General features: G+C 45.4%; 1 protein-coding gene across 5 annotated transcripts; it reads right to left on the minus strand.

Annotated features, from left to right (window-relative positions):
- trmt5 (tRNA methyltransferase 5) lies at positions 1-26,308 on the minus strand. Of its 5 annotated transcripts, none has more exons than XM_072491886.1 (6): positions 26,255-26,273; positions 25,464-25,513; positions 12,016-12,659; positions 11,600-11,724; positions 1,848-2,502; positions 1-527 (listed from the first exon to the last, which is right to left on the minus strand). In XM_072491886.1, the coding sequence occupies exons 3-6, from the start codon at positions 12,503-12,505 to the stop codon at positions 457-459; spliced, it is 1,341 nt and encodes a 446-aa protein (XP_072347987.1). In that variant the 5' UTR covers positions 12,506-12,659; positions 25,464-25,513; positions 26,255-26,273; the 3' UTR covers positions 1-456. The 5 variants fall into 5 exon arrangements, with proteins under 5 accessions (XP_072347987.1, XP_072347976.1, XP_072347988.1 ...); XM_072491875.1 differs by lacking the exon at positions 26,255-26,273 and adding an exon at positions 26,016-26,210 and having other exon boundaries at positions 25,473-25,513; XM_072491887.1 differs by lacking the exon at positions 26,255-26,273 and adding an exon at positions 26,016-26,201.
- Between the last annotated feature and the right edge of the window lie 22 nt (positions 26,309-26,330).

Raw genomic sequence — 26,330 nt, forward strand, 5'->3', positions numbered from 1 at the left:
TATGTTTATGACAAATGCAATTTATTTTACTGCAGTTGGGCTGAAGCCATCTATTAAAATGTACACAACTATTCTCTGCTGGGCCAACCATAGGCAATTTCAAATCCAAAAAACTAAAATGATTAATGTACAATACATTTTAAAATATATATATTTGCAGTTCCAATGGTGTTGCTGAAGGCAGGATTTCTCATTGGTTACTTATTAACATGATGGCTTTTCCACTGTGGATATTGAATTCTATCCTGGTGAGCAAGAAAAAAAGTGAGCCCTTGAGAGGGCTTCATTACCCATTATAACAAATCACTGGCTGTTTATAGAAGCAAATCATGACCAGGAGAATGGAGTCCAGGAAATGATGCAAACATTCCGAGATTCCTTTTACTGACTGGTAATTAAATTGCACTGTATTCGGTTTCTTAACTGCTAAAAATGATGTCGCTCATTTATCACAAGTCACTGTGGTCCTTCTGAGGCAGTAATCTCATCTGGCCGTAGACGTTTTGGAGCTGGTTCTTCAGTATTGTCTGGAAAGATGAAAGTGAGATTGTATATTAATAACAGAACTTCTGAACTGTAGCCAAACTCTCAAACTTACAAGAAAAAAGTGGATTTATTTTTTAACCATTTGAAGCTTTGATCCCTATGTTTTCATATTTTGCCATTTTTCTGGGCTGCAAAAGTATATAAATATTTAAATTTATTAAATATATATTGAAATATATCCCTTTAAATATTAAAATCTGTGGTTGTTCGGTCAATAACTGTTGACAAGTGCAATGTCGCTCCACTATTGGGCAAACCAAACTGAGCAGTCTTCAAGATAAATGACAATGTACACGTGAATAGTCATTTGTGTTAACTGTTAACTGACACATAGTGTGATAGATGGCAGATGATCTTTCATGTTTCTCTGAACAGTAACTTCCCATGGTAGGTCAGGTCATCAGAGGGATGCACTATTTACCTTGTTTGTAACGGTTAGTTTGAAGTAAGAATGAGATATCCAAGAATGCCTCATGGCACAGTGGGAAAAATGAGAAACAGATCATTAGTAATTAAAGTGGCGGGACAGTGTGGGGTGAATAATATTTGATTCAACCAAATGGAGATATTTTCCAAAAGCAAAACTTCACTTTTTAAAAGTGGATATGGGTTCAATAATGTCCAGGTATTTTTATTTACCTGTGACTGTAGTAACTTTAAACTTATGTTGCTAATTTATAGCAATGCGATGGATGAAATCTTCTATCATTATCAGTGATCTTTTATCAGTATGGTTGAATCTTATGACAGGTCAGAATTCTTAACATTTTAGAATATTAATCAAGAAAAGTACTGATATGAGGCAAAATTGAAATTCCTGAAAGTGCTAAATATTTTGCTATTCCTTTTTTGCTTCTGAATAGAGGGGATTGAAGGCAGAGGCTCTCAGTCAGGTCTTCAAAGAGAATATTGTGAAGTTAAGTATTGACCAGGCTTAGAAGTAGCATGTAGGGCTGTAGTTAGCAATATTGTTAGTTGAATCAAGAGGACCCACTTCTTTGGTGCAGAGATACTGGTGCTAAACCCCCTGGGTTACATCTACTAACATATATTTAAATGTCAGGTAGTCAGGGAACATCCATAAACGCATGCTGCGAAGGACTGGCTAGTACTGCGCTACTTGAGAGAATACCTCAATCAAGGCCCTAACCTTATAACAATATTTTCTTCTAGTACAATTGTCTTGTTTCTGATGTATTTAATATTTCAGCCACAGTAATAAGCAAAATCATACTGAATGCCAGCTGTAAAAGATTATGATGTGCCATTATAAGAATAGGTACTACTACTGAAGTACTGACCTCCTTCTGCCAAGTGATTCCTGTACAGCACCTCAGCAGGGACCTTAAAACTTAAACACATCATTTCCTTGTTCGGAGCCACATTCCGAACCAAATGGATAGAGCAACGTCCCTCCAAGGAGGTTCTTAGGAAATTCTCTGCTCTTCTCTGAATATCTTTGGCAGGTTCATCAGACTTGGAAAAACTATAGCAGTGGACTGTAGGTAAAGCATGAACTGGGTTCTGCTCTTGCAGGAGTTGTCTGAAGACATCCAAGAACTCGATGGCCAAACCAGGCAGGTTCATAACTATGTGAATAGAGGTTTTGTTCTCCTTTGATGAAAGCATATCAATTTGTTTTACTAAGTCATCTTTAACTGGGCCCAAAATAAAGTCCCTGCCATCCATATTGAACGCCTGTACTTTTTTGTCTACTTTGTTTAGTTTGCAGTTGTGGACGAGCCACTTAAATGACTCTGGGTTCAGGTCATTTGCCAGGACTTTGCAGTTTTTCTTTGCCGCTGGAACAGCAAAAGGCCCAACGCCAGCAAACACATCATACACTAGATCTGCAGAGTGCAGGAGACCAACTATTCGGCTATGTTCTGTACTGAGCCGAGGATTCCAGTAGACTTTGGAAAAATCAAATTCATACGTTATATTGTTCTCCTTGACCTATCAAGACACAAATTATGTAATGTTTGTAATAGGTAAATAATGAAATTGTTAAACATATACAATTGATATTAAACCGTAGAAATATCCTGCCATTAAATGCTGCTTTACATCCAGGACAAAACAGCCCACCTGATTGGCACCCCGTCCAACACCTTAAGCATTCACTCCATCACGATGTGCATTGGCAGCAATGTATACCATTTACAAGATGTGCTGCAGCAACTCACCAAGGCTTCTTCGACAGCACCTTCCAAGTGACTTCTACCACCTTCCGACTTCTACCACCTTGAAGGACAAGAACAGCAGATGCATGGGAACATCATCACCTGCAAGTTCACATCCAAGCCATACAGCGTACGGACCTAGATCTATATCGCCGTTCCTTCACTGTCACTGGGTCAAAATTTTGGAACTCCCTCCCTAACAGCACTGTGGGTGTACCTTCACCAAATGGACTGCAACTGCTCGGCAGCAACTCACCACCACCACCTTCTCAAGAGCAATTAGGAATGGGCAATAAATGCTGGAAGCCAGTGATGCCCACATCTATTGAAAGAATTAATATTTTGAAAAATTCTCCCTGGAATTCAACTGATCAGACTATTTTGAAAATGCAATCACACTTTGTCTTTAAAAAAAAACAATATTACCACCTTCCTCTTAAAAACTACCATTGTGAAGAGTATTCCCCACAAGCTCAGTAACATCATTGTGCAGAGTATTCCCCACAAGCTCAGTAACGTCATCGTACAGAGTATTTCACAAAGGCTCAGTAACATCATTGTACAGAGTATTACCCACAATCTCAGTGACATCATTGTACAGAGTATTCCCCACAAGCTCAGAAACGTCATAATACAGAGATTTCCCACAGGCTCAGTAACGTCATTGTACAGAGTAATCCCCACAAGCTCAGTAACATCATTGTATAGAGGTGCCTCACAGACTCAGTGACGTCATTGTGCAGGGTATTCTCACAGGCTCAGTAACGTAATTTTACAGAGTATTCCCACAGACTCAGTAACATCATTGTACAGAGTATTCCCCACAAGCTCAGCAACGTCATAGTACAGAGATTTCCCACAGGCTCAGTAACGTCATTGTATAGAGTATTCCCCACAAGCTCAGTAACATCATTGTATAGAGGTGCCTCACAGACTCAGTGACGTCATTGTGCAGGGTATTCTCACAGGCTCAGTAACGTCATTGTACTGAGCATTCCCACAGACTCAGTAACGTCACTGTAGAGATTACCCACAGGCTCAGTAACGTCATTGTACAGAGCAATCCCCACAAGCTCAGCACTGTCATGGTACAGAGTGTCCCCCAGAAGCCCAACGCCATTAGTGTACAGAATATTCCCCACAGGCTTAGCATTGTCATTGTACAGTGTTCCCAACAAGTTCAGGAGTGACATTGTACAGAGAGTGTTCCCAACAGGTTCAGGAATGTAATTGCAGAGTGTTCCCAACATGTTCAGGAATGTCACTGTGAGTGCTCCCAAAAGGTTCAGGAATGTCATTGTACAGAATATTCCCAACAGGTACAGGAATGTAATTGTACAGAGGGTTCCCAACAGGTTCAGGAATTTCATTGTGTACAGTGTGTTCCCAACAGGTTCAGGAATGTCATTGGACAGAGTGTTCCCAACAGGTTCAGCAATGTCATTGTACAGAGTGTTCCCAACAGGTTCAGCAATGTCATTGGACAGAGTGTTCCCCACAGGTTCAGGAATGCCATTATACAGTGTGTTCCCCATAAGTTCAGGAATGTCATTTGTTATGGGCCAGGGTGTGGAGAACCGCAAAGTGTATCATGGAGTGCACCTGACCACAACTTGTAATAGATTGTGGTATGGGGAGCGTACGGCCCACTCTACAGGTGTGGTACAGCAGAAATGAAAAAGTATTTTTTAAAGCAAAACAATGTTTATTCTATGAACTCAAGTTAACCTTTTTAAAACATACAGTGAACATCTTAGCAACCATCAATTCAAATACAACCACCAAAGAATACAACATTAAGTAATCCTTAATAACTTCCCAAACAACATCCAGAAGACAAAAGAAACACCTTTGGTTTACATTCACTACTGAGAGTATTTATAATTCTGAATTCACCAAATGATCAAGAGATAGTCTTTTCATGGCAGAGAGATCAACAGTACACCTGCTCTGTCTAGCTTCAGCTCCAACACCGAAAACGAAACTAAAACACACCCTGCAGCAAACAGCCCAAAATAAAAGTAAAAAGCTGACAGACAGCCCAGCTCCACCCACACTCTGACATCCCTGCAGTAATATGAGCAGCCAAACATTTCTTAAAGCGACATTCTCATGACACCTCCCCCCAAGGAAAAAAAATAAACAATCAACTTCAAGATGGTTTCATTTTTCACCTTTTCACTATCCTTTAAGAAATGCACACAGTAAATATTTTTTTTTGTTTAAAAAAAAAAAACACATGCAAACTGGTATAATAATATAGTCCATTTTTTTCCCTTCCTCCTCCAACTGGAATCCTTCTCGATTGACAGTTTCTTTGAACAAGAAGGTCTCTGCATGATCCATCCATTTCTCTATGCCTCGGCATTTCTCTAAAGTCATATACTTTAGTTCAATCTGATCAGAGTCTCTTGTAATTCTCCAACACAGGAGCATTGGCTATCACAGCTTTCAGGCAGTCAAATGCCTCTTGAAACTCCGCTGTCCATTGAAATTTTCGACGTTTCTTCAGCAAATCCATCAGTGGAGCAATCACGCTATAAAACTGTTGCACAAATGGTCGATCAAATCCACTCATGCCAAGAAATCGCATTATTTCCTTCCGTCTTGAGGGTATCTGAAACTCCTCAATAACGGTTGGATTCACATCCCGTGTGATCATTCGACCCTATCCGATTTGATGGCCAAGGAAAGTGACTTGTGCTTTTCCAAATTCACTTTTGGCTAGGTTGATCACCAAAAAGTCGATCGAATAACCCCATCAGACATTTTAAATGGTCTGTCCATGTCTGGCTGAAAATTGCCAGAACGTTGATGTATACCGCACAATTGGGTAATCCTGAAACAATTTCATTAGTTTACCGCTAAAATGTGGCTGGGGCGTTTTTCATGCCAAATGGCATAACTTTGAATTGGTATATACCATCTGGAGTCACAAAAGCTGAAATCTCCTTCGCCCATTCGATAAAGGTACGTGCCAGTAACCTTTTAAGTAAATCCAGTTTAGAAATAAAAGCTGATGCAATCCTCCAAACATGGGATAGGATAAGAGTCCGTTCTTGTAACTGCATTAACCTTTCCATAGTCCACACACAACCATTGGGTACCGTCTGGTTTCGGTACCATCACTATGGGTGAGCTCCATTGGCTGCAACCCACTTCAATTGTGCAATTTTTAAGCATACTCTTAATCTCTTTGTTAACCTGTGCCAATTTCAAAGGGTTAAGTCTATATGGATGTTGTTTGATCAGAACAGCATGTCCCACATCGACATCATATATAGCCATTTTAGTACTTCCCAATTTATCTATTCAAACTTGCCTACGTGATATCAATAACTCTTTCAGGTCAGTCTGTTTTCCTCTGGAAGGTAACTCAACAATTTATTCCAATTTTTAAGAACATCCTCATTTTCCAATTTAATTTGAGGTATGTCAAATTCACAGTCATCTGGATTTGGTTCGTCACTTTGAATTAGAATCATTAAAACCTCCTCCTTTTTCTCTCCTTCCCTTTCAAAGTACCTTTTAAGCATATTCACATGACACACTCGGTGATTCTTCCTTCTATCTGCTGTTTATAAAGACATAATTCACCTCACTTAATTTCCTTTCAATCTGATAAGGTACACAAAACCTAGCTTTTAAAGGTACACATACCACTGGTAACAAGACTAATACTTTATCTCCACTGGCAAAACTACGAACTTTGGATTTCTTGTCCGCTACCCGTTTAATCATATTTTATGCAACTTTTAAATGTTGTCTAGCCAATTCACCTGCTTAATCGTTCCCTAAAATTTGACACGTAATCCAATAATGTAAGTTCCGATTTCTCACTCACCAATTTTTCCTTAATCAATTTAAGTGGTCCTCTTACCTCATGACCAAAAATCAACCACAGTAGGCATCACGCCCACCTGCGATCCAGCTATATCATTACCCAAGATAAACTGTATTCCTGGACAAGATAGTTTCTCTATTACTCCTACTACCACTTCACCACTCTTCACTGGTCTTTCCAACCTTACCTTATATAATGGAACACTACTCCGCTCACTCTGAATTCCACATATTACCACCTTTTCTGGCAACATTGTTCCCAAACTACATAACTCCTCATTTCTTACTATTAAAGATTGACTAGCTCCAGTATCTCTTAAAATTGTGACTTCTTTACCTGCTCCTCCTGATACACAGGAGTAATCTTTACCCACACAAGTAAATTCTTTAAAGAGATCTGGCACCTTCTTATCAATCACCTCTTGATCAGGCTGTACAATCTTTTGCACCTCCTTCGCTTCACTTGGGCTTTGTTTTACCACTTTCACAAACTCCACGGTCTTATCCTGTTTTACCACATCAACCTTCCCAGTGCTTTTCTTCAACCACCAACGCTGTGACTTTACATGGCCTAGTGTATTACAGTGAAAACATTTGAAACGTTTCATGTCCCTTCCACCCTCCTGGATTTCTTTTCTAAGCTGAGGTACACTCTCCTTACTTTCTCCCATCAGATCACCTTTACCACTTGAGTATTTCTCATGTCCCCAGTTTCTATCCCTCACAGGCTGAAACTGATGTCGGAAACCAAGCTTTGATTTATGAACTAATTCATAATCATCTGCCATTTCCGCTGCTAATCTCGCAGCTTTAACCCTCTGCTATTCCACATGAGTTCTCACTACATCAGGAATTGAATTTTTAAACTCCTCCAAAAGTATAATTTCTCTGAGAGCTTCATATGTTTGGTCTATTTTCAAAGCCCTTATCCACCTATCAAAATTACTCTGTTTGAGCCTTTCAAACTCCATGTATGTTTGACCAAATTCTTTCCTTAAATTTCAAAATCTTTGTAGGCTTCAGGCCATATGCACCCAAGATGGATTTTTTCACCTCCTGATACGTCCCAGATACCTCCTCCGGTAGTGATGCAAACACTTCACGAGCCCTATCTATCAGCTTGGTTGGAATCAGTAATACCCACATGTCCTGTGGCCATTTCAGTTGTTCAGCTACCTTCTCAAATGAAATGAAAAAGGCTTCAACCTCCTTCTCGTCAAACCTTGGCAATGCTCGGACATATTTAAATAGATCCCCACCAAGCCTTCGCCTATGACGCTCTTTCTCACTATCCTCAAACTGTTCCTTTCCCTTTACGTCTGCCAATTTTAACTGACTTATGTTTCATAGCCATTTTCTGAAGTTCAAACTCTCTCTTTTTCCCTTTCCCCTCTATCTCGTTCCTCTCCATCTCTTTCTTTGTTTCTTTCTTCTCTATCCTTTTCTTTTTCCCTGATCTGTATCTCCCTTCCTCTTTCTTTTTCTCTCATTGCATATTCACGCTGCTTTAATTCTTTTTCATGTTCAAGTTGCTTAATCTGCAACTGGATCTTTGCCCTTTCTAATGATTCAGACTGTATCTCAGGCAATTTTAAATGCTTAGCCACCTCCATAATTACCTCATCTTTTCGCATTTTGTCAGGTAATGTTAACTGCAATGTCTTTGCCAAATCTAACAATCTGCCGTAAGGTGCTGCGTGTGACCGTCTCCACCCCCAAAAACTTCAGAGCCTCTGAAAGACCCATTGTCCACAACACACTCCCTACTTAAACTAAAATACCACACCTGAAAAGCAACCACAATATGCTCATCCCTCACTGTCTTTAAGTTCACTCAGCCAATCCAATAGATAGACTTTTATCCCAGATTTGTAACGGGCCCCCAATTTGTTATGGGCCAGGGTTTAGAGAACCCCAAAGTGTATCATGGAGTGCACCTGACCCACAACTTTTAATAGATTGTGGTATGGGGAGCACATGGCCCAGTCTACAGTGTGGTACAACAGAAATGAAAAAGTATTTTTTAAAGCAGAACAATGTTTCAGGTTAACCTTTTTAAAACATAGTGAACATCTTAGGAACCATCAATTCAAATACAGCCCCCAAAGAATACAATACTAAGTATTCCTTAATAACTTCCCAAACAACATCCAGAAGACAAAAGAAACACCTTTTAACAGAAGCACATTAGGTTTACATTCACTACAGAGAACATTTATAATTCTGAATTCACCAAATGATCAAGAGATAGTTTTTTCATGGCAGAGAGATCAACAGTACACCTGCTCTGTCTGGCTTCAGCTCCAACACTGAAAACGAAACTAAAACACATCCTGCAGCAAACAGCCTAAAACGAAAGTAAAAAGCTGACAGACCGCCCAGCTCAACCCACACTCTGACATCGCTGCAGTAATATGAGCAGCCAAACATTTCTTAAAGCGACATTCTCATGACACATTAGAGTGTTCCCCACAAGTTCAGGAATGTCACTGTCCAGAGTGTTCCCAACAGGTTCAGCAATGTCACTGTCCAAAGTGTTCCCAACAGGTTCAGCAATCTCACTGTCCAGAGTGTTCTCAACAGGTTCAGCAATGTCATTGTCCAGAATGTTCTCAACAGGTTCAGCAATGTCAGAGTGTTCCGCACAGGTTCAGGAAGGTCATCGTACAGAGTGTTCCCCACAAGCTCTGGAATGTCTTTGTGCAGAGTGTTCCCAACAGTTTCGGGAATGTCATTGTACAGAGTGTTCCCCACAAGTTCAGGGACATCATTGTACAGAGTGTTCCCAACAGGTTCAGCAATGTCATTGTACAAAGTGTTCCCCACAGGTTCAGCGATGTCATTCATAGAATCATAGAATTTACAGTGCAGGAGGCCATTTGGTCCATCGAGTCTACACCGGCTCTTGAAAGAGCACCCCATCCCCGTAATCTTTCCTGTGGGAGGAAACCAGAACATCCGGAGGAAACCCAAGCAGACACGGGGAGAAAGTGCAAACTTAATACAGTCACCGAGGCTGGATTTGAACCCGGGTCCCTGGAGCTGAGTCAGCAGTGCTAACCACTGTGCCACCCTAATTGTACAGTGTTCCCCACAGTTTCTGAAATATCATTGTCAGTGTTCCCCAAAGGCTCAGCACCATCATTGAGAGTATTCCCCACTAGCTCAGCAATGTCAATTTGTACATTTACACCTTTCCAGAGCTATTTTACAATTTTAAGTACGTATAGGAACAGGAGATAATGAATACTGAAGTGGAATACTGCTGTCTCAACTACCTTCCATCAAATGTTCCCGGTTTCCTAAAGTAAATCCATGTAGCAGACAAACAATGAACTAGGTTTTACTTCCAAATATGGTCTAAAACCTGACTCTCAGGTAAACATTCCCCCATGATTCAAGGGAAAACATGTATGGGATTATGGGGAGAGAGTGGGGGAATAGGACAAATTCAGTGGCTCTTGCAGAGAGTCGGCACAGACACGAGCAGCAAAATGATGTTCTTCTAATCTGCAACTAGTCTATGACTTAAAGATTATCAATACATCCCATCCAACCACTCCCTAGTTCTCCTTCCCAGATACTCGAGTAAAACTTTAATTGTTTCAAACAATACTTTGTAGCCTAAATTAAACCCAAAACCAGGGCTTCAGATTTCATCATTCAACCAAGAAAATGTTTTATTCAAGTGATGATTATCTCACCAAATATATACTTTAAAATTAGAATGCAGAAATTAATTTTTCCTGGATTGGGGAAATTTGGTATGTGGTAAATAATATTATTTGAAGAGCAAGAAGGTTACATCCTCCTCCTCTCCGACAACCCCAATCAGCAAATCATTTTATTTTGCTGAAAGAATTGTTTTGAATCCTAAAAAGACAGGGGCCGCGATTCTCCGATCCCACGGCCAAGTTCTGACGCCGGCGTCAAAAGCTGCGCGAGCCACGCCGGCGTCAACGGGCCCACAGGCCAAGGTATTCACCCCTTCCCAGGGGGCTAGTATGGCACCGGAGTGGGATCCACTGCTCCAGCTGGTGCGCCATGGCCGTGCAAGTTCATGCATGCGCGTCACGGCTGCGCAAATTTGCGCATGCGTGTGGGTTCCCTTCTCCGCGCTGGCGTCCGGGCAATATGGCGGAGCCCTATAGGGGCCCGGCATGGAGGAAAATAGGCCCCCCACGGAAATAGCCCGCCCACCTATCGGTAGACCCAGATTGCGGGCCAGGCCACCGTGGAGGCCCCCCCCCCCCCCGGAGTCGGATCCCCCCCCCCCCCCCCGGAGTCGGATCCCACCCCCCCCCCCCCCCGGAGTCGGATCCCACCCCCCCCCCCCCCCCGGAGTCGGATCCCCCCCCACCCCCCCCCCCCCCCCCCCCCCCCCCCACCAGGACGGCCCCCACAGCCAGAACTCAGAGGTCCTGCCGGGTAGGACCATACGTAACCTACACCGGCGGGACTCGGCGGGCACTCGGCCCGCAAGGCCCCCGACCGGCGCGGCAGTGATCCTGCGGGCGCCATGGCAGGCCGGGGTCGGAGCAGCATGGCGTGATTCTCACGCCCCCCACCCGGCGATTCTCTGAACCGCCGGGGGATCGGAGAATCCCGGCCATGATTTGTCTTTGTTCTCTTAGCTAAAGACAATTATGTATTTCATTGCAGTTTGATGCCCGATGGCATAAGTCAGGTGATTATTACCATAACTGTTTGTTTCTATTTGGATTGCTAATACCGCCACATGTTAAAGAGCTTGCGCTCATGCGTTACATTTTATATTCTTCCAAAGAAAACCTAACTCAGGACTGGCAATCCTTCCCATTTCATGACTCCTCAAGTTTGTATGTTGAAAATGCTCTCATGCTTTTAAACTATGATCATTACATAGCGGGCATTTCATAATCCTGGTTGTTAATTGGAGAGTTCAAAAATTATCCTGTGGATGTAATTTTAAAAGATGGAAGTTTTTTTTAAAAAGGGTAAATTAATTGGGAAACATAGAAAATTGTTGTCAAATTTGAAAATCTTACCTTTGTTATCATATTGCCTTCCCCAGCTAGTACTTCCATCTGAAAATTACGGTAAGTGTTGTCAATAGTATTGGTTTTATTAACCACTAAAGTTACTCCAGGATTCTTATCCATTATAACTTGGCCTAGGAAACAAGATTAGTGACAATTTGTTTAAGAATACATTAATGCAGAAAAAATGCATACGTTTTTGTTCTGATTCTAAAGCAGGAAAGCCCTGTTACTTACAAATTTAGACTTCAAACCTTAATTAACTACAATAATTTGAAATTGCATCCAAATATTCGTAACATTTACAAATATTTACTTGACACATGGAATGGTTACAGAACTGAAGAAGACTTGTGATGGCTCAATGAGCAATGTAGCTAGGCCAAAGGTAAACTACTTTAGAAGCAACAATATTAAGATCTTACCGATCAAATATTTATAAGGAAGCTGATGGTGTCGAAGGTTCATGTGAACAATATGGCCGACTCTACTAAATCCAGAAGTTACATCCTGCCCTTCAGGCAAAACTGCCTTTAGAATCTCTTCAGGTTTGAAATGCTCATAAGTCATTGCTAAACGGTACATATGAATCTGAAGATCAACATTATATTCCTTTAGAACAGCCTTCTCAGAGAACTCAAAAGATTCTGAGCACAATATTTTGCATGGATCCAATAAAACAAGTCTATATGTTTCATCTTCAGAGTCTTCAATCACACGCTTCAGTCCAGGTCTTTTAAGTGCTGAATTTTTCAAAGATTTCATGACTTTGTTCACTACATCCTTTTTCACCTTGAGAGCTGGAAGAGCCACATGCTTTCTAAATAAGTCTCTGTTCAGTACAGTAATGCCACGTACTGCTATGGGAGGTGTGTAGAGATTGATGTCCTCTTCAGAGTTATGTGCCGACATCATGGCCGCTTCAGTGATAACACCTCTGGAAATGCAGTGGCGGGAGAAATATGCAGGTTGAATTGGAGTAATTTGAGGATGTTGCTCAGTTGCCAATTTTTTAGCTGACGCACTTAACACAGTATTTGCCCAAGACTTGGTAAAGAAAAGAAGAATCCTAAGATGAAAAAGATTGAACACCAAGTAGTTACTAAGGCAGTCATGATTCAGGTTTGAGCAGTTTTGCCACTCACTTTAATAAGAAACCTCTAAACCTCTAGGGCGGCACGGTAGCACAGTGGTTAGCACTGTTGCTTCACAGCGCCAGGGTGCCGGGTTCGATTCCCGGCTTGGGTCACTGTCTGTGCGGAGTCTGCACATTCTCCGTGTCTGCGTGGGTTTCCTCCAGGTACTCCGGTTTCCTCCCACAAGTCCTGAAAGACTTAGGTGAATTGGGCAATCTGAATTCTTCCTCTGTGCACCCGAACAGGCACCAGAATGTGGCGACATGGGGTTTTTCTCAGTAACTTCATTGCAGTGTTAATGTAAGCCTACTGGTGACACTAAAGACTATTATTATTAATCATCTATTATCAAATCAATGACTATAATGGAAAAGTTAATTGTTATCAGTATATGTCATTTGAGTTTTGCTTGGCCATACAAAATGCAGTCAACTAAGCCTAAAGTCTAATATTTATTAAAAGGAAAGCCTAGGAATTCATTTGGGGTTTTGAGTTTCTACTGACACCTGAAGATGCTTCAACTGGTGTCATTATGGAAACCCATGTGGGTCGTTTTGCCTTCCTGTGGGATATGTGAAAACATTCCTTGTCCCAGTCTCACTCAGGTTCCTTCCCTCACTTCCTTTTTGAGTACATTGATGACCATGTCGGCGCCACTACCTGCTTTGCCCCAAAATGGAATTTTTCATCAACTTTTTTCCAATTTTCTCCTCTGCCTTATCTTCACGTGGTCAATCTTGGACTCTTCCCTTCCCATCTCCAACTTCTCCATCTCCATTTCGGAGGACAGGCTGTCGACCAAAATCTACCATAAACTTACTTATTTCCAGAGCCACCTTGATTGTATACTGCTTGAGTACTAATAATCTTTAGCCAATAGTGTTCTGCAGGTACTGCATTCACTTCACACTATCTTACAGGTTATATTAGTTGAATATTGTGGACAGGTTGGCTACCAACCACTCTTAGTTACTTAAGCGACAGGTGAAACGTAACAGATGAAGTACAAAACTCTAAAATGTGGAAAAGATAAAAATTTTGATTTTGAAAATTATACACATCAAAACCAATTTATTCCATGCTTTCAGATTCTCTGCCTCTGTCATACCTATTCTAACAATCCCACCCTGATACTAGTGCTTCAATATCTTTACAAGCAAAATACTGTGAATGTTGGAGGTCTGAAATAAAAACAGAAAGTGCTGGATAGCTCAACAAGTCTGGCAGTATCTGTGGAGAGAGAAACAAAATTAATACTTCAAGTCCAATATGACTTCTTTGAAACGGAAGAGAGGCAAGAACATGATGGGTTTTATGCTGTTGACAAAAGGCAAGGGTGGGGGCAGATGAAGCATTCTGGGGGAACAGTAAGGTCAAGGATAGGTTAGAGGGGAGGGGAGATTAAAGATGTAATTGAACCAAAGGCAAAGAGAGTGGTAATGACTGTATTAAAGAAACAAAGCATTGGTTCAGAGTAGGTGTGAACAGCAGAATGTAGCTCAGCTCTGTCTGAAATAGACTAACATGTGGCAGAAATAGTTAAAAATGGAGGACAGAATTCATGGTCTGAAGTTGTTGAACTCAGTGTTAAGTCCAGAAAGCCGTGAAGTGCCTAATTGGAAGATGAGGTGCTGTTGCCCCAGCTTGTGCTAGACTTCACTGGAACATTGTAGCAGGTCAAGGACAGAAATGTGAGCATAAGAGCAAGATGGCGAATTGAAATAGCAAGCGACATGTAGGTTGGCATCATGCATGCAGCCCCAATGGAGGTTTTTGCCAAGCATTCACAGTCGGCATTTGATGTCACCAATGTAGAGGAGACCATTATGAGCAGCAAATACAGTGAATTAAATTAAAAGAAGTAAAAGTAAATCACTGCATTAATTTGGAAAGTGTTTAGGGCCTTGGACAGTGAGGAGAGCGGAGGTAAAGGGGCAGGAGTTACACTTCATATGATTATGTAGGATGGGGTTGAAGTGTTGGGGTGATAGAGCGGACCAGGGTATCACAGAGGTTATCACAGAGGGAGCAGTCCCTTCAGAATGCTGTCAGGTGACGGGAAGATGTGATTAGTAACACGCCTTCAATGTGCCTTTCTTTTTTCTCACTTGAAGATTGTTCGCGACTGTGTTCAACAGGTCTCCAAAACACGTCACTTCCATTTCTCCATAACCACTGATCCCTTTGTTTCAGGTAGTAGATGCGCCAAATGGTTCTGTTATTGCCATTTACAACTCCTCTAAACTGGTCCCATTACCATCCATTAATTTTGTCATTTAATCTCTTTTGCATTCTACGAAAGACATATACTTTTGTTTTGCCTTCCCTCTCCTGTTGTCCAGAGCTGCTTATTTCCTGATCTGAATTAACAAGGTTAATTTTTTTAAAATTCATTTATGGGATGTTAGGCCAGCATGTTGCCATCCCTCGTCGTCCTTGGGAAGGTGGTGGTAAGCTGCCTTCTTGAACCTCTGTAGTCCATGTGGTGCAGATACACCCACACTGCTGTTAGGGAGTTCCAGGATTTTGACCCAGCGACAATCAAGGTGATATATTTCTAATTCAGATGGTGCGTGACTTTGAGGGGACATTTTAGGTGGTGTTCCCATGTGTATGCTGTCCTTGTTCTTCTAGATGGTAACAGTTGTGAGTTTGGAAGGTTCTGTCGAAGACACCTTAGGTGAGTTCTTGAAGTGCATCTTGTAGATAGCACACTCTGCTATTGCTGTGCGTCGGGAGTGAATATTTGTGGATGAGATGTATATCAAGTGGGCTGGTTTCTCCTGGGCGGTGTTAAAGCTGCACTCATCCAGGCAAGTAAAGGAGAGTTACTCACTGCAGGATTCCTAGCCACTGACTTGCTGTTGTTGTCACAGTGCTTATATGGCTAGTCCAGATCAGTTTCTGGTCAATGCTAACTCCCAGAATGTTAACAGTAGGGATCAAGCATTGGTAATGCCATTGAATGTCCAGGGACAACGATTACAATCTCTTTTGTTGGAGATGGTCATTGCTTGGCACTTTTGTGGCACGCATGTTACTTGCCGCTCGTCACCCAAGCCTGGATATTGTCCAAGTCTTGCTGCATTTGGCCAATATCTCGGAGAAATTATGAATGGTGCTGAGCATTGCGCCATCATCAACGAACATCCCCACTTCTGACCTTATGATGAAGGGAAGGTCATTGATGAAGCAGCTGAAGATGGTTGGGCCAAGGACACTGTTTTGAGGAATTCCTATAGTGATGCCGTGGAATTAAGATGACTGAGCTCCAATAGCCGGAACCATCTTCCTTTGTGCAATGTGTGACTCCAACCAGAGGGAACGCAAGGAAAAACCTTTTCAGCCAGAGAGTGGTAGGTGTCTGGAAGTCACTGCCTAAATTGGTGGTTGAGGCTGAAATCCTCAAGTCATTTAAAAAGTACCTGGATCTGCATCAGAAGTGCTAATCTACAAGGCTACAGATCAGATGCTGGAAAGTGAGGTTCAAATGAGCAGTTAGTTTCAATTCTGCCGGTGCAGACACAATGGACTAGATGGATTCTATCTGCACTGTAGCTCTTCTATGGTTCTGGATCTATTCAAAATCTATTCCATTTAGCATGGTGTTTGTAGCACACATGATGGAGGGTATCTGCAAATGTGAAGAAGGGACTTTGTCTCCACGAGGACTATGTGGTAGTCACTCCTACCGATATTGTCATGCACATATTTGCGGCTTGTGAGAATGAGGCCAAGTATGTTTCTGCCTCTTGTTGCTTCTCTCACCACCCGCCGCAGAGCAAGTATAGAAGCTATGTTCTATAGGAATGCAGTGAAATTATAGCTGTTAATCCTTTTTTTTTTTTTAATAATTTTTATTAAAAGGTTTTCATAAAATATCAACAACAAAATGAAAAAAGGAACCCAACAGGGTTAAGTACAAAACACAATCTAGAAAAGCAACCCCCCACCCAGTACATAAATAATAAATGAACATTAACACCCTGACTTAACACAACAGGTATACACACCCCCTCAGACCCTTCAGTGTAAATAACAAAAACAATAATAAAGTAACCCCCCACCCCCCCCGAGCTGCAGCTGCCATTGCCCAATGTCTATCGTTCTGCCAGGAAGTTTAAGAACGGTTGCCACCGCCTAAAGAACCCTTGTACCGACCCTCTCAAGGCGAATTTCACCCTTTCCAATTTAATGAACCCTGCCATATCGCTGATCCAGGATTCCACGCTTGGGGGCCTCGCATCTTTCCACTGAAGAAGAATCCTTTGCTGGGCTACCAGGGACGCAAAGGCCAGAATTCCGGCCTCTTTCACCTCCTGCACTCCCAGCTCCTCTGCCACCCCAAATATTGCGAGCCCCCAGCCCGGTTTGACCCTGAATCCTACCACCCTCGACACCGTCCTCGCTACGCCCTTCCAAAATTCCTCCAGCGCTGGGCACGCCCAGAACATATGGGTGTGATTTGCTGGGCTCCCTGAGCACCTAACACCCCTGTCCTCACCCCCCAAAAAACGGTTTATCCTTGTCCCGGTCATGTGTGCCCTGTGCAGCACCTTAAACTGTATGAGGCTGAGTTCACCCTCCCTAGGGCATCTGCCCACGTCCCTTCCTCAATCTCCTCTCCCAATTCCTCCTCCCACTTACCTTTCACCTTAACCACCGAGGCCTCCTCCTCCTCCTGCATCACCTGGTAAGTTTCCGAGATCTTCCCCCCGAGAGCACCCTGTCCTGTACTGTGTGTGGCAGTAGCCGCGGGAATTCCACCACCTGCCATCTGGCAAACGCCCTTACCTGTAAGTACCTGAAGGTGTTCCCCGGGGGGAGCCCGTACTTCTCCTCCAGCTCACCCAGGCTCGCGAACTTCCCGTCCACAAACAGGTCCCCCAACTTTTGTATCCCTGCCCTGTTCCACACTGAAAATCCTCCACCTGTTCTTTCTGGGGCGAACCAGTGGTTCCCCCATAATGGGGTCCACGCCGAGGCCCCAACTTCCCCCCTGGGCCGCCTCCACTGCCCCCAAATTATGAGGGCAGCCACCACCACCGGGCTCGTGGTATACCTCCTTGGAGGGAGCAGCAGCGGCGCCGTTGCCAGCGCCCCCAGACTCGTACCCACACAAGATGCCGTCTCCAGCCTCTTCCATGCAGCCCCCTCCACCACCCACTTGCGCACCATCGTCGCATTGGCGGCCCAGTAGTACCGACAGAGTTTGGGCAGCGCCAGTCCCCCCCTTAACTCTACTCCGCTCCAGGAACACCCTTCTCACCCTCGGAGTCCCTCGCGCCCACACAAACCCCATTATACTCCTGTTAACCCGCCTGAAAAAAGCCTTCGGGATAAACACGGGGAGGCACTGAACAGGAACAAAAACCTTGGGAGCACCGTCATTTTGATTGACTGCACCCTACCCGCCAAGGACAGTGGTAACGCTTCCCACCTCTTGAACTCCTCCTCCATTTGCTCCACCAGCCTTGTAAAATTAAGTCTATGCAGGGCCCCAGCTCCTGGCCACCTGGACCCAGAAATACCTGAAGCTCCTCTCCGCCTTTTTTAGTGGGAGCTTGCCAATCCCCCTCTCCTGGTCCCCTGGATGAACTACAAACAGCTCGCTCTTCCCCATGTTGAGCTTGTACCCCGAAAAGTCCCCGAATTCCCCAAGAATCCTCATTACCTCCGGCATTCCTCCCACGGGGTCCGCCACATACAGCAGCAGGTCGTCCGCATAAAGTGACACCCTATGTTCCTCCCCACCCCGCACCAACCCCCTCCAGTTCCTTAACTCCCTCAGTGCCATAGCCAGGGGTTCAATCGCCAGTGCGAAGAGCAGTGGGGACAAGGGACACCCCTGTCTCGTCCCTCGGTGCAACTGAAAGTACTCGGACCTCCTCCTGTTTGTGGCCACACTCGCCATCGGGACCTCATACAACAGCCTAATCCACCTGACAAACCCCTCCCCAAACCTGAACCTCTTCAGCACCTCCCACAGGTATCCCCATTCTACCCTATCGAAGACTTTCTCAGCGTCCATCGCCACCACTATCTCCGCCTCCGCCTCCCCCTCCCTCGCCGGCATCATGATAACGTTCAAAAGCCTCCGCACATTCGCATTCAACTGTCTCCCCTTCACAAACCCCATCTGGTCTTCATGGATGATCTGCGGCACACAATCCTCCTGGCCAAGACCTTCGCCAGCACCTTTGAATCTACATTTAGCAAGGAAATCAGTCTGTAAGACCCACATTGCAGGGGATCCTTGTCCCACTTCAGGATCAAGGAGATCAGTGCCTGGGACATCGTCGGGGGCAAGGCCCCCTCTCCCTTGCCTCATTAAAGGTCCTGACTAACAGCGGGCTCAACAGGTCCATATATTTTTTATAGAATTCGACCGGGAAACCGTCCGGCCCCGGTGCCTTCCCTGCCTGCATGCTTCCTATCCCTTTGATCAGCTCCTCCAGCCCAATCGGGGCCCCCAATCCCGCCACCAGTCCCTCTTCCACCTTTAGAAACCTCAATTGGTCCAGGAAGCGGCCCATCCCTCCCTCCTCCTGTGGGGGCTCGGATCGGTACAATTCCTCGTAAAAGTCCCTGAAGACCCCATTGATGCCAACCCCACTCCGCACCAAACTCCCTCCCCTGTCCTTAACTCCCCCGATCTCCCTAGCTGCGTCCCGCTTCCGAAGCTGATGCGCCAGCATCCGGCTTGCCTTTTCCGCATACTCGTAAATCGCCGCCCTGGGCCTTCCTCCACTGCACCTCCGCCTTCCTGGTGGTCACCAGGTCGAATTCGGCCTGGAGGCTACGCCTCTTCCTCAACAATACTTCCTCGGGCTCCTCCGCATACCTCCTGTCTACCCTCACCGTCTCCCCCACCAGCCTCTCCCTCTCCCCCCCGCTCCTTGTGGGCCCTAATGGAGATCAGCTCTCCCCTCACCACCGCCTTCAGTGCCTCCCATACCATCCCCACTCGGACCTCCCCGTTGTCGTTGGTCTCCAAGTACCTCTCTTATCATTCCTCGGACCCGCTCGCTCACCTCCTCGTCCGCCAGCAGCCCCACCTCCAAGCGCCACAGCGGGCGCTGGTCCCTCTCCTCCCCATCTCCAAGTCCACCCAATGCGGGGCGTGGTCCGAAATGGCTATTGCCGAATATTCAGTATCCTCTACTCTCGCTATCAGCGTCCTACTCAAAATGAAAAAGTCGATTCAGGAATAAGCCTTATGGACATGTGAGAAGAATGAAAATTCCCTAGCCCCCGGCCTTGCAAATCTCCAAGGGTCCACTCCTCCCATCTGGTCCATAAACCCCCTCAGCACTCTAGCCGCCGCCGGCTTCCTACCCGTCCTAGACCTGGAGCGATCCAGTGCCGGATCCAGCACTGTGTTAAAGTCTCCCCCCATTATCAGGCCCCCCACTTCCAAGTCTGAGATCCGACCCAACATACGCCGCATAAATCCCGCATCGTCCCAGTTCGGGGCATACACATTGACCACTACCACGCAACTTACCACTTACCATTATGTACCTACCGCCATTATCTGCCACAATGCTCGACGGCTCGAATGACACCTTCTTTCCCACCAAGATCGCCACCCCTCGATTTTTGGCATCCAGCCCCGAGTGAAACACCTGACCTACCCACCCTTTTCTCAATCTTACCTGGTCTGCCACCTTCAGGTGTGTCTCCTGAAGCATAACCACATCCGCCTTGAGCCCCTTCAGGTGCACGAACACGCGGGCCCGCTTAACCGGCCCATTCTGTCCCCTTACATTCCAGGTTTATCAGCCAGATCAGGGGGCTACCCACCCCCCTCCGACTAGCCATGACCCCTCCTCGGCCAGCCACGGGCCCGCACCACACACCCGGCCCGTTCCCCACAGCGGCATACCCCCGTCTCGACCCCCCCTCGCTCCAGCTCCTCCTTGACCATAGCAGCAGCAACTCGATTCTCTCCCCCCCACCCCCCCAGCTAGGACCCATCCTCGCTGATTTACTCCCCCCATTGCACTTCCACAAGTCAGCTGACTCCTGCTGACCCCGGCCACTCCCGCCTCTCCTTCGACTCCTCCCATTGTGTGGCACACTCTCCTCTCCCGTCCCCATCCATAGGCTCTCCCTCTCCCCCTTCTGTTCTAAGCGCGGGAAACAACCCTCGCTTCCCCGCCCCCTCCAGTCTTCAGCGCAGGAAAAAGCCTGTGCTTTCCACCTACCAGGCCCCGCCACCTCTGGCGCAGCTCCTTTTACAGGCTCGGTCCCCTCACCCCTGACTCGGGCCCTCCCCCTCCTCCACGGGGCCCCATCTCACCGCTGTCCACCCCCCCCCCGTTCCGTTTACCTACCCCCCTCCAAGAGCCCCCCCCCCGACCAACCCGACTAAAACAGTGCCCAACCCGCCCCAGCCACCCTCACCGACCTGAAAGAGAAAAACACAGAGAAAAAGAAACCCGGAGCAATACAAAGGCCCCCCCCTCGAAACAATAAACATATCAACCGCAGTCCCCAATCGCCCATCCCGACCCTCAATCTGTGTCCAACTTTTCGGCTTGAACAAAGGCCCACGCCTCCTCCGGAGACTCAAAATAATGGTGCCGGTCCTTGTAGGTAACCCACAGTCGCGCCGGCTGCAACATGCCAAACTTCACCCCCTTCCTGTGCAGCACCGCCTTTGCTCGATTGTACCCGGCCCTCCTCTTAGCCACCTCCGCACTCCAGTCCTGGTATATCCGAACCTCCGCGTTCTCCCACCTGCTGCTCCTCTCCTTCTTGGCCCACCTGAGCACACACTCCCGATCGACGAACCGATGGAACCTCACCAGCACCGCCCGCGGAGGCTCGATAGCCTTGGGCCTCCTCGCCAGCACTCTATGGGCCCTTCCAGCTCCAGGGGCCCCTGGAAGGACCCTGCTCCCATCAGCGAGTTCAACATGGTGACCACATAGGCCCCCACGCCCGGCCCCTCCAGGAGGCCCAGAATCCGCAGATTCTTCCACCTCGACCAATTCTCCATCTCCTCGAACCGCTCCTGCCATTTCTTGTGGAGCGCCTCGTGCGCCTCCACCTTTACCGCCAGGCCTAAGATATTGTCCTCATTGTCAGAGATCTTTTGTCGAACCTCACGGATCGCCACCCCCTGGGCCGCCTGTGTCTCCAGCAGCTTATCAATAGAAGCCTTCATTGGCTCTAGCAGGTCCGTTTTAATCTCTCTGAAGCAGCGCTGGATACCCTCCTGCTGCTCCTCCGCCCACTGCATCCACGCTGCCTGGTCTCCGCCCGCCACCATTTTGTCCTTCTTCCCTCGCACCTTCTTCGGGTCCACCACCACCTTTTTTATCGCCCCGCTCCTAGTTCAAGCCATATACTGACAGGGAGCTGTTATAGACTCCTTCCCACACCAGGAAACGTCGAAAGCGTGCCGTTGGGGGCCCTGAAAAGAGCCCAAAAGTCCGTTTTTGCAGGAGCCACCGAATTTGCGACGTAGCTCCGCATAGCCACAACCGGAAATCTATAGCTGTTAATCCAATGATACTTCAGTGATATACACCCATTATTTACTCACAGTAGTAATCTCTGGCACTCTCGCCAGATTTACCCACGTTGGGATTCCAAAGCCTCCGACTTGCCCAAACTTCCTCAGTCAAGCTGGGTGAGACAGGAGCAGCAAAGCTCGGCTTCCAGCTGCATCGGCATGGAGTAACTGGGGCGCAGAGAGGAAAGACATGCCTCCTTTTTGTGGCACTAGAGGTATAATTAAAAGGTAAGCGGTTCTAACAGGTGTCGGACTGGAGTGGGGCGAGGCCCGGTGGGGGGGCCCGGTAGTGGATCCCGTGCAAACTTTTTTTAAATAGTTACTCCAGAGTTAAAAGCATTTATTTCCCTTAACTCTTTCAGAATAACAATCAGGTTAAAACTGACAGAACCAACCTCATTTCATTTTCAAGTTGGATCATTCACATTTCCCAGAACCATCAGAGTACCCCCTGTCCACCTGTCCCACTCACCAGACTCCACGTTCACTGGATCATCCTCAGTTATTTTGGCCACTTTGTTGCCAGCAAACACCTCTCCTCCCCTTTCAGCATTCTGAAGGGACAATTCCATCTGCAACATTCTGGTCGTCTTTTATCGCCCTCAACTCCTCTTCCCCCCCCCCCCCCCCCCCCCCCCCACAGCACTTTCCCCCGCATAAATGCAGGGGATTCAAGATCATTGACAGTCATCCAGACTCGAAACGTTAGCTCCCATTTTCTCTCCACAGATGCCGTCAGACCTGCTAAGCTTGTCCAGTACTTTTTGTTTTTGTTTCAGATTTCAGCATCCACAGTAATTTGCTTTTATCTTTTGATTCAAGATCTGTTCTTTCGTCTTCTTCCTTCCCACCACCCAGGGCCCCAAACAGTCCTCCCAGCTGAAACAGTGATTTACTTGTTCTTTCTGTATTTTATTATACTGTACTGGTGGGTGACAATGCAGTCTTCTCTAGGGTATTGAGACGAAACGGAGATCAGATGATCACTTTGCTGAAGGCCTCAAATCACTTTGCCTGTATGACCCTGAGATTCCTTTTGATTGCTATTTCAATTCTTCATACCACTTCCATGCTGATCTGTTGTTGTTGGCTTCACACTCTTCCAATGAAGTTCAACAGAAGCTCAAGGGACAGGATCTAATTTTTACAACTTTCCATGAGTTCAACAATTTCAGATCATAACAACTGCTCCTTTTTTTAAAGGCAGCAGTTGCTCCTACTGGTTTTGTTATTGTCATTTACAGCTCCTCTAAACTTGTCCCAATACCACCCAATATTGTCATTTAATCTCTCCTGCATTTTACCCTATCAGACTGTCACTTTATTTTCCTCTCCTCCCCCTTTCACTGCCTCTACACTTACTTGAAAACTGTTATATCTCTGACTTTTATCAGTTCTGTCAAAAGGTCATAGAAATACAGAAAATTGGATGGTATCCTGATGCAGTGGTTAGCACTGCTGCCTCACAGCGCCGAGGACCCGGGTTCAATCCTTGCCCCGGATCACTGTCTATGTGTAGTTTGCACATTCTCCCCATGTCTGCATGTCTCTCACCCCCACAACCCAAAGAGTTGCAGGGTAGATGGATTGACCACACTAAATTGCCCCTTAATTGGAAAAAAAAAGAAATATAGAAAATAGCTGGAGTAGGTAATTTGGCCATCGAGCCCGCTCAGTCATTCAACATGATCAGGCTGTTCCCCCATCTCAACACCATACTCCTGCTCTCTCCCCATACCTTTAGAGTCTATAAATCTATTTATCGCTTTCTTAAATACATTCAGTGACTTGGCCTTCTCAGCCTTATTTGTAGTGCATTTCATGGGTTCACCACCCTCTGAATGAAGAAATCTCTCCTCATTCAGGTCCTAAATGGCCTATCCTATATCCTGAGACTGTGACCCCTTGTTCTAGACCCCTCAGCCAAGGAAACATCATCCCTGCATCCAGTCTGTCCAGCTGTGACAGAATGTTATATATTTCAATAAGATCCCCTCTCATTCTTCTGAACTCCAGTGAATACTGGCCCAGTCGACCCAATCTCTCCTCATACGACAATCCTACCATCCCATCCCAGGAATCAGCCTGGTAAATCTTTATTGCACTCTCTCTATAGCAAGTATATATAAAACATTATTTCTCTCCACAGATGATGGCTGGCCTGTCAGATTATTTTTTTAAAATCTTGATTAAGTAGTTAATGGAGATAGCCAGGTTTTGACCTGGAGCACCTTGATTCACTAACACATATATTGGCATTTCAGGCCCCTGATCCAAAATGCCCAATTCAATTCTACATTTCCAAGTCAGTGAACATTTCTATTCTGGACCAATCCATAAATGGTTCAGATTTAAATGCTAAGAATCTGGTCGATAAAATTTAAGCCATAGGTTTTCTCCAACACTTGGCAATGATCCAGAAAATTAGCAAAGAAAATTCTTAATAGTTATCTCGTTTGCAAGATTGCAAAAGAGACAAGAGGGGGAACGAACGAGACAAGAGGTTCACCACCCTCTGAATGAAGAAATCTCTCCTCATTCAGGTCCTAAATGGCCTATCCTATATCCTGAGACTGTGACCCCTTGTTCTAGACCCCTCAGCCAAGGAAACATCATCCCTGCATCCAGTCTGTCCAGCTGTGACAGAATGTTATATATTTCAATAAGATCCCCTCTCATTCTTCTGACCTCCAGTGAATACTGGCCCAGTCGACCCAATCTCTCCTCATACGACAATCCTACCATCCCATCCCAGGAATCAGCCTGGTAAATCTTTATTGCACTCTCTCTATAGCAAGTATATATAAAACATTATTTCTCTCCACAGGTGATGGCTGGCCTGCCAGATTATTTTTTTAAAATCTTGATTAAGTAGTTAATGGAGATAACCAGGTTTTGACCTGGAGCACCTTGATTCACTAACACATATATTGGCATTTCAGGCCCCTGATCCAAAATGCCCAATTCAATTCTACATTTCCAAGTCAGTGAACATTTCTATTCTGAACCAATCCATAAATGGTTCAGATTTAAATGCTAAGAATCTGGTCGATAAAATTTAAGCCATAGGTTTTCTCCAACACTTGGCAATGATCCAGAAAATTAGCAAAGAAAATTCTTAATAGTTATCTCGTTTGCAAGATTGCAAAAGAGACAAGAGGGGGAACGAACGCTATTCAAATTGCAAATAAATACTTTCATTTAAACTCACCTTTAATACCTTGTGAACTGACAAATCTCCTCAGATCCAGCTATAACGCCCTGTGTGATTGATTGATATAATTATTTGAAAAATTGAAATATTTTGCCTTTTCCATGTTTTAGAGTTTTGTACTTCACCTTGTATAACTTCCCACCTGCCATTTAAGTAACCAAGAAGGGCTGGCAGCCGAACTGTTCGCAAGATACATTAAGTGGAAAAATACAGTGTCCGATACAATAGGTTACAGGCACTATTAGCTGAACATTTGTTGGCAAATGTTTGTGCTCGCCAAGGTGAAAAATGTCAGCCTCAAAATTTGAACACTTTACCAAATGAGCCACTCATTGGCAGTGTCAAGTACTCAGAGGTCAGATATAGCACAGCCAGTGACAAAAGTTCCCTCAACTCTGATTATGTGGCCTAGTCCTAAATTTGGGGGGGGGGGGGGCATTCTGTTGCTTTAATCTAATAATTCAATTTCCCACTCCCGTAATCCTTCTGGCTTCTCGCCGGTGCTGTTGCTGGTTCCATACCAAATCAGACATGGCTTTATGCTCCCACCTGTACGTGGAATCCACGGCCAAGCACCATCCTGAGAAGTGGCAGCACTACGTCTACGGCAGCGAGAGGAGACAGGCCTCAGGGCAAATCGGAGATCGGAGAACCACCCCCCCCCCCCAAAAAAAAAGTAGACCAAAGAGAACGGTCTACTGGACAAACGCCTCAGGGGTCAGTCCGGGGAGCTCACTCCCTCCGGCCCTGTTGCTAGGCGATGCTGACCACACATGCCTCTCGCTCACCTCATACCGACATCTAGCAGGAACGCCGGTTCTGCATCGTCATCAAAAGGCGCGTAGCGTCATCGTAAATTTTGGT

Source organism: Scyliorhinus torazame, chromosome 2, assembly GCF_047496885.1.
Source record: "Scyliorhinus torazame isolate Kashiwa2021f chromosome 2, sScyTor2.1, whole genome shotgun sequence".
Taxonomy (NCBI): domain Eukaryota; kingdom Metazoa; phylum Chordata; class Chondrichthyes; order Carcharhiniformes; family Scyliorhinidae; genus Scyliorhinus; species Scyliorhinus torazame.

Excerpts from the sequence above, each read along its gene's own strand:
- trmt5 (XM_072491875.1), bottom strand. The coding sequence starts at position 26,045 with ATGGTGCTTGGCCGTGGATTCCACGTACAG. Across the intron at positions 25,514-26,015 it reads GCCGTGGATTCCACGTACAG|GGCGTTATAGCTGGATCTGA; the intron begins GTGGGAGCATAA and ends TCAATCACACAG. Across the intron at positions 528-1,847 it reads GAATCACTTGGCAGAAGGAG|ACAATACTGAAGAACCAGCT; the intron begins GTCAGTACTTCA and ends TCATCTTTCCAG.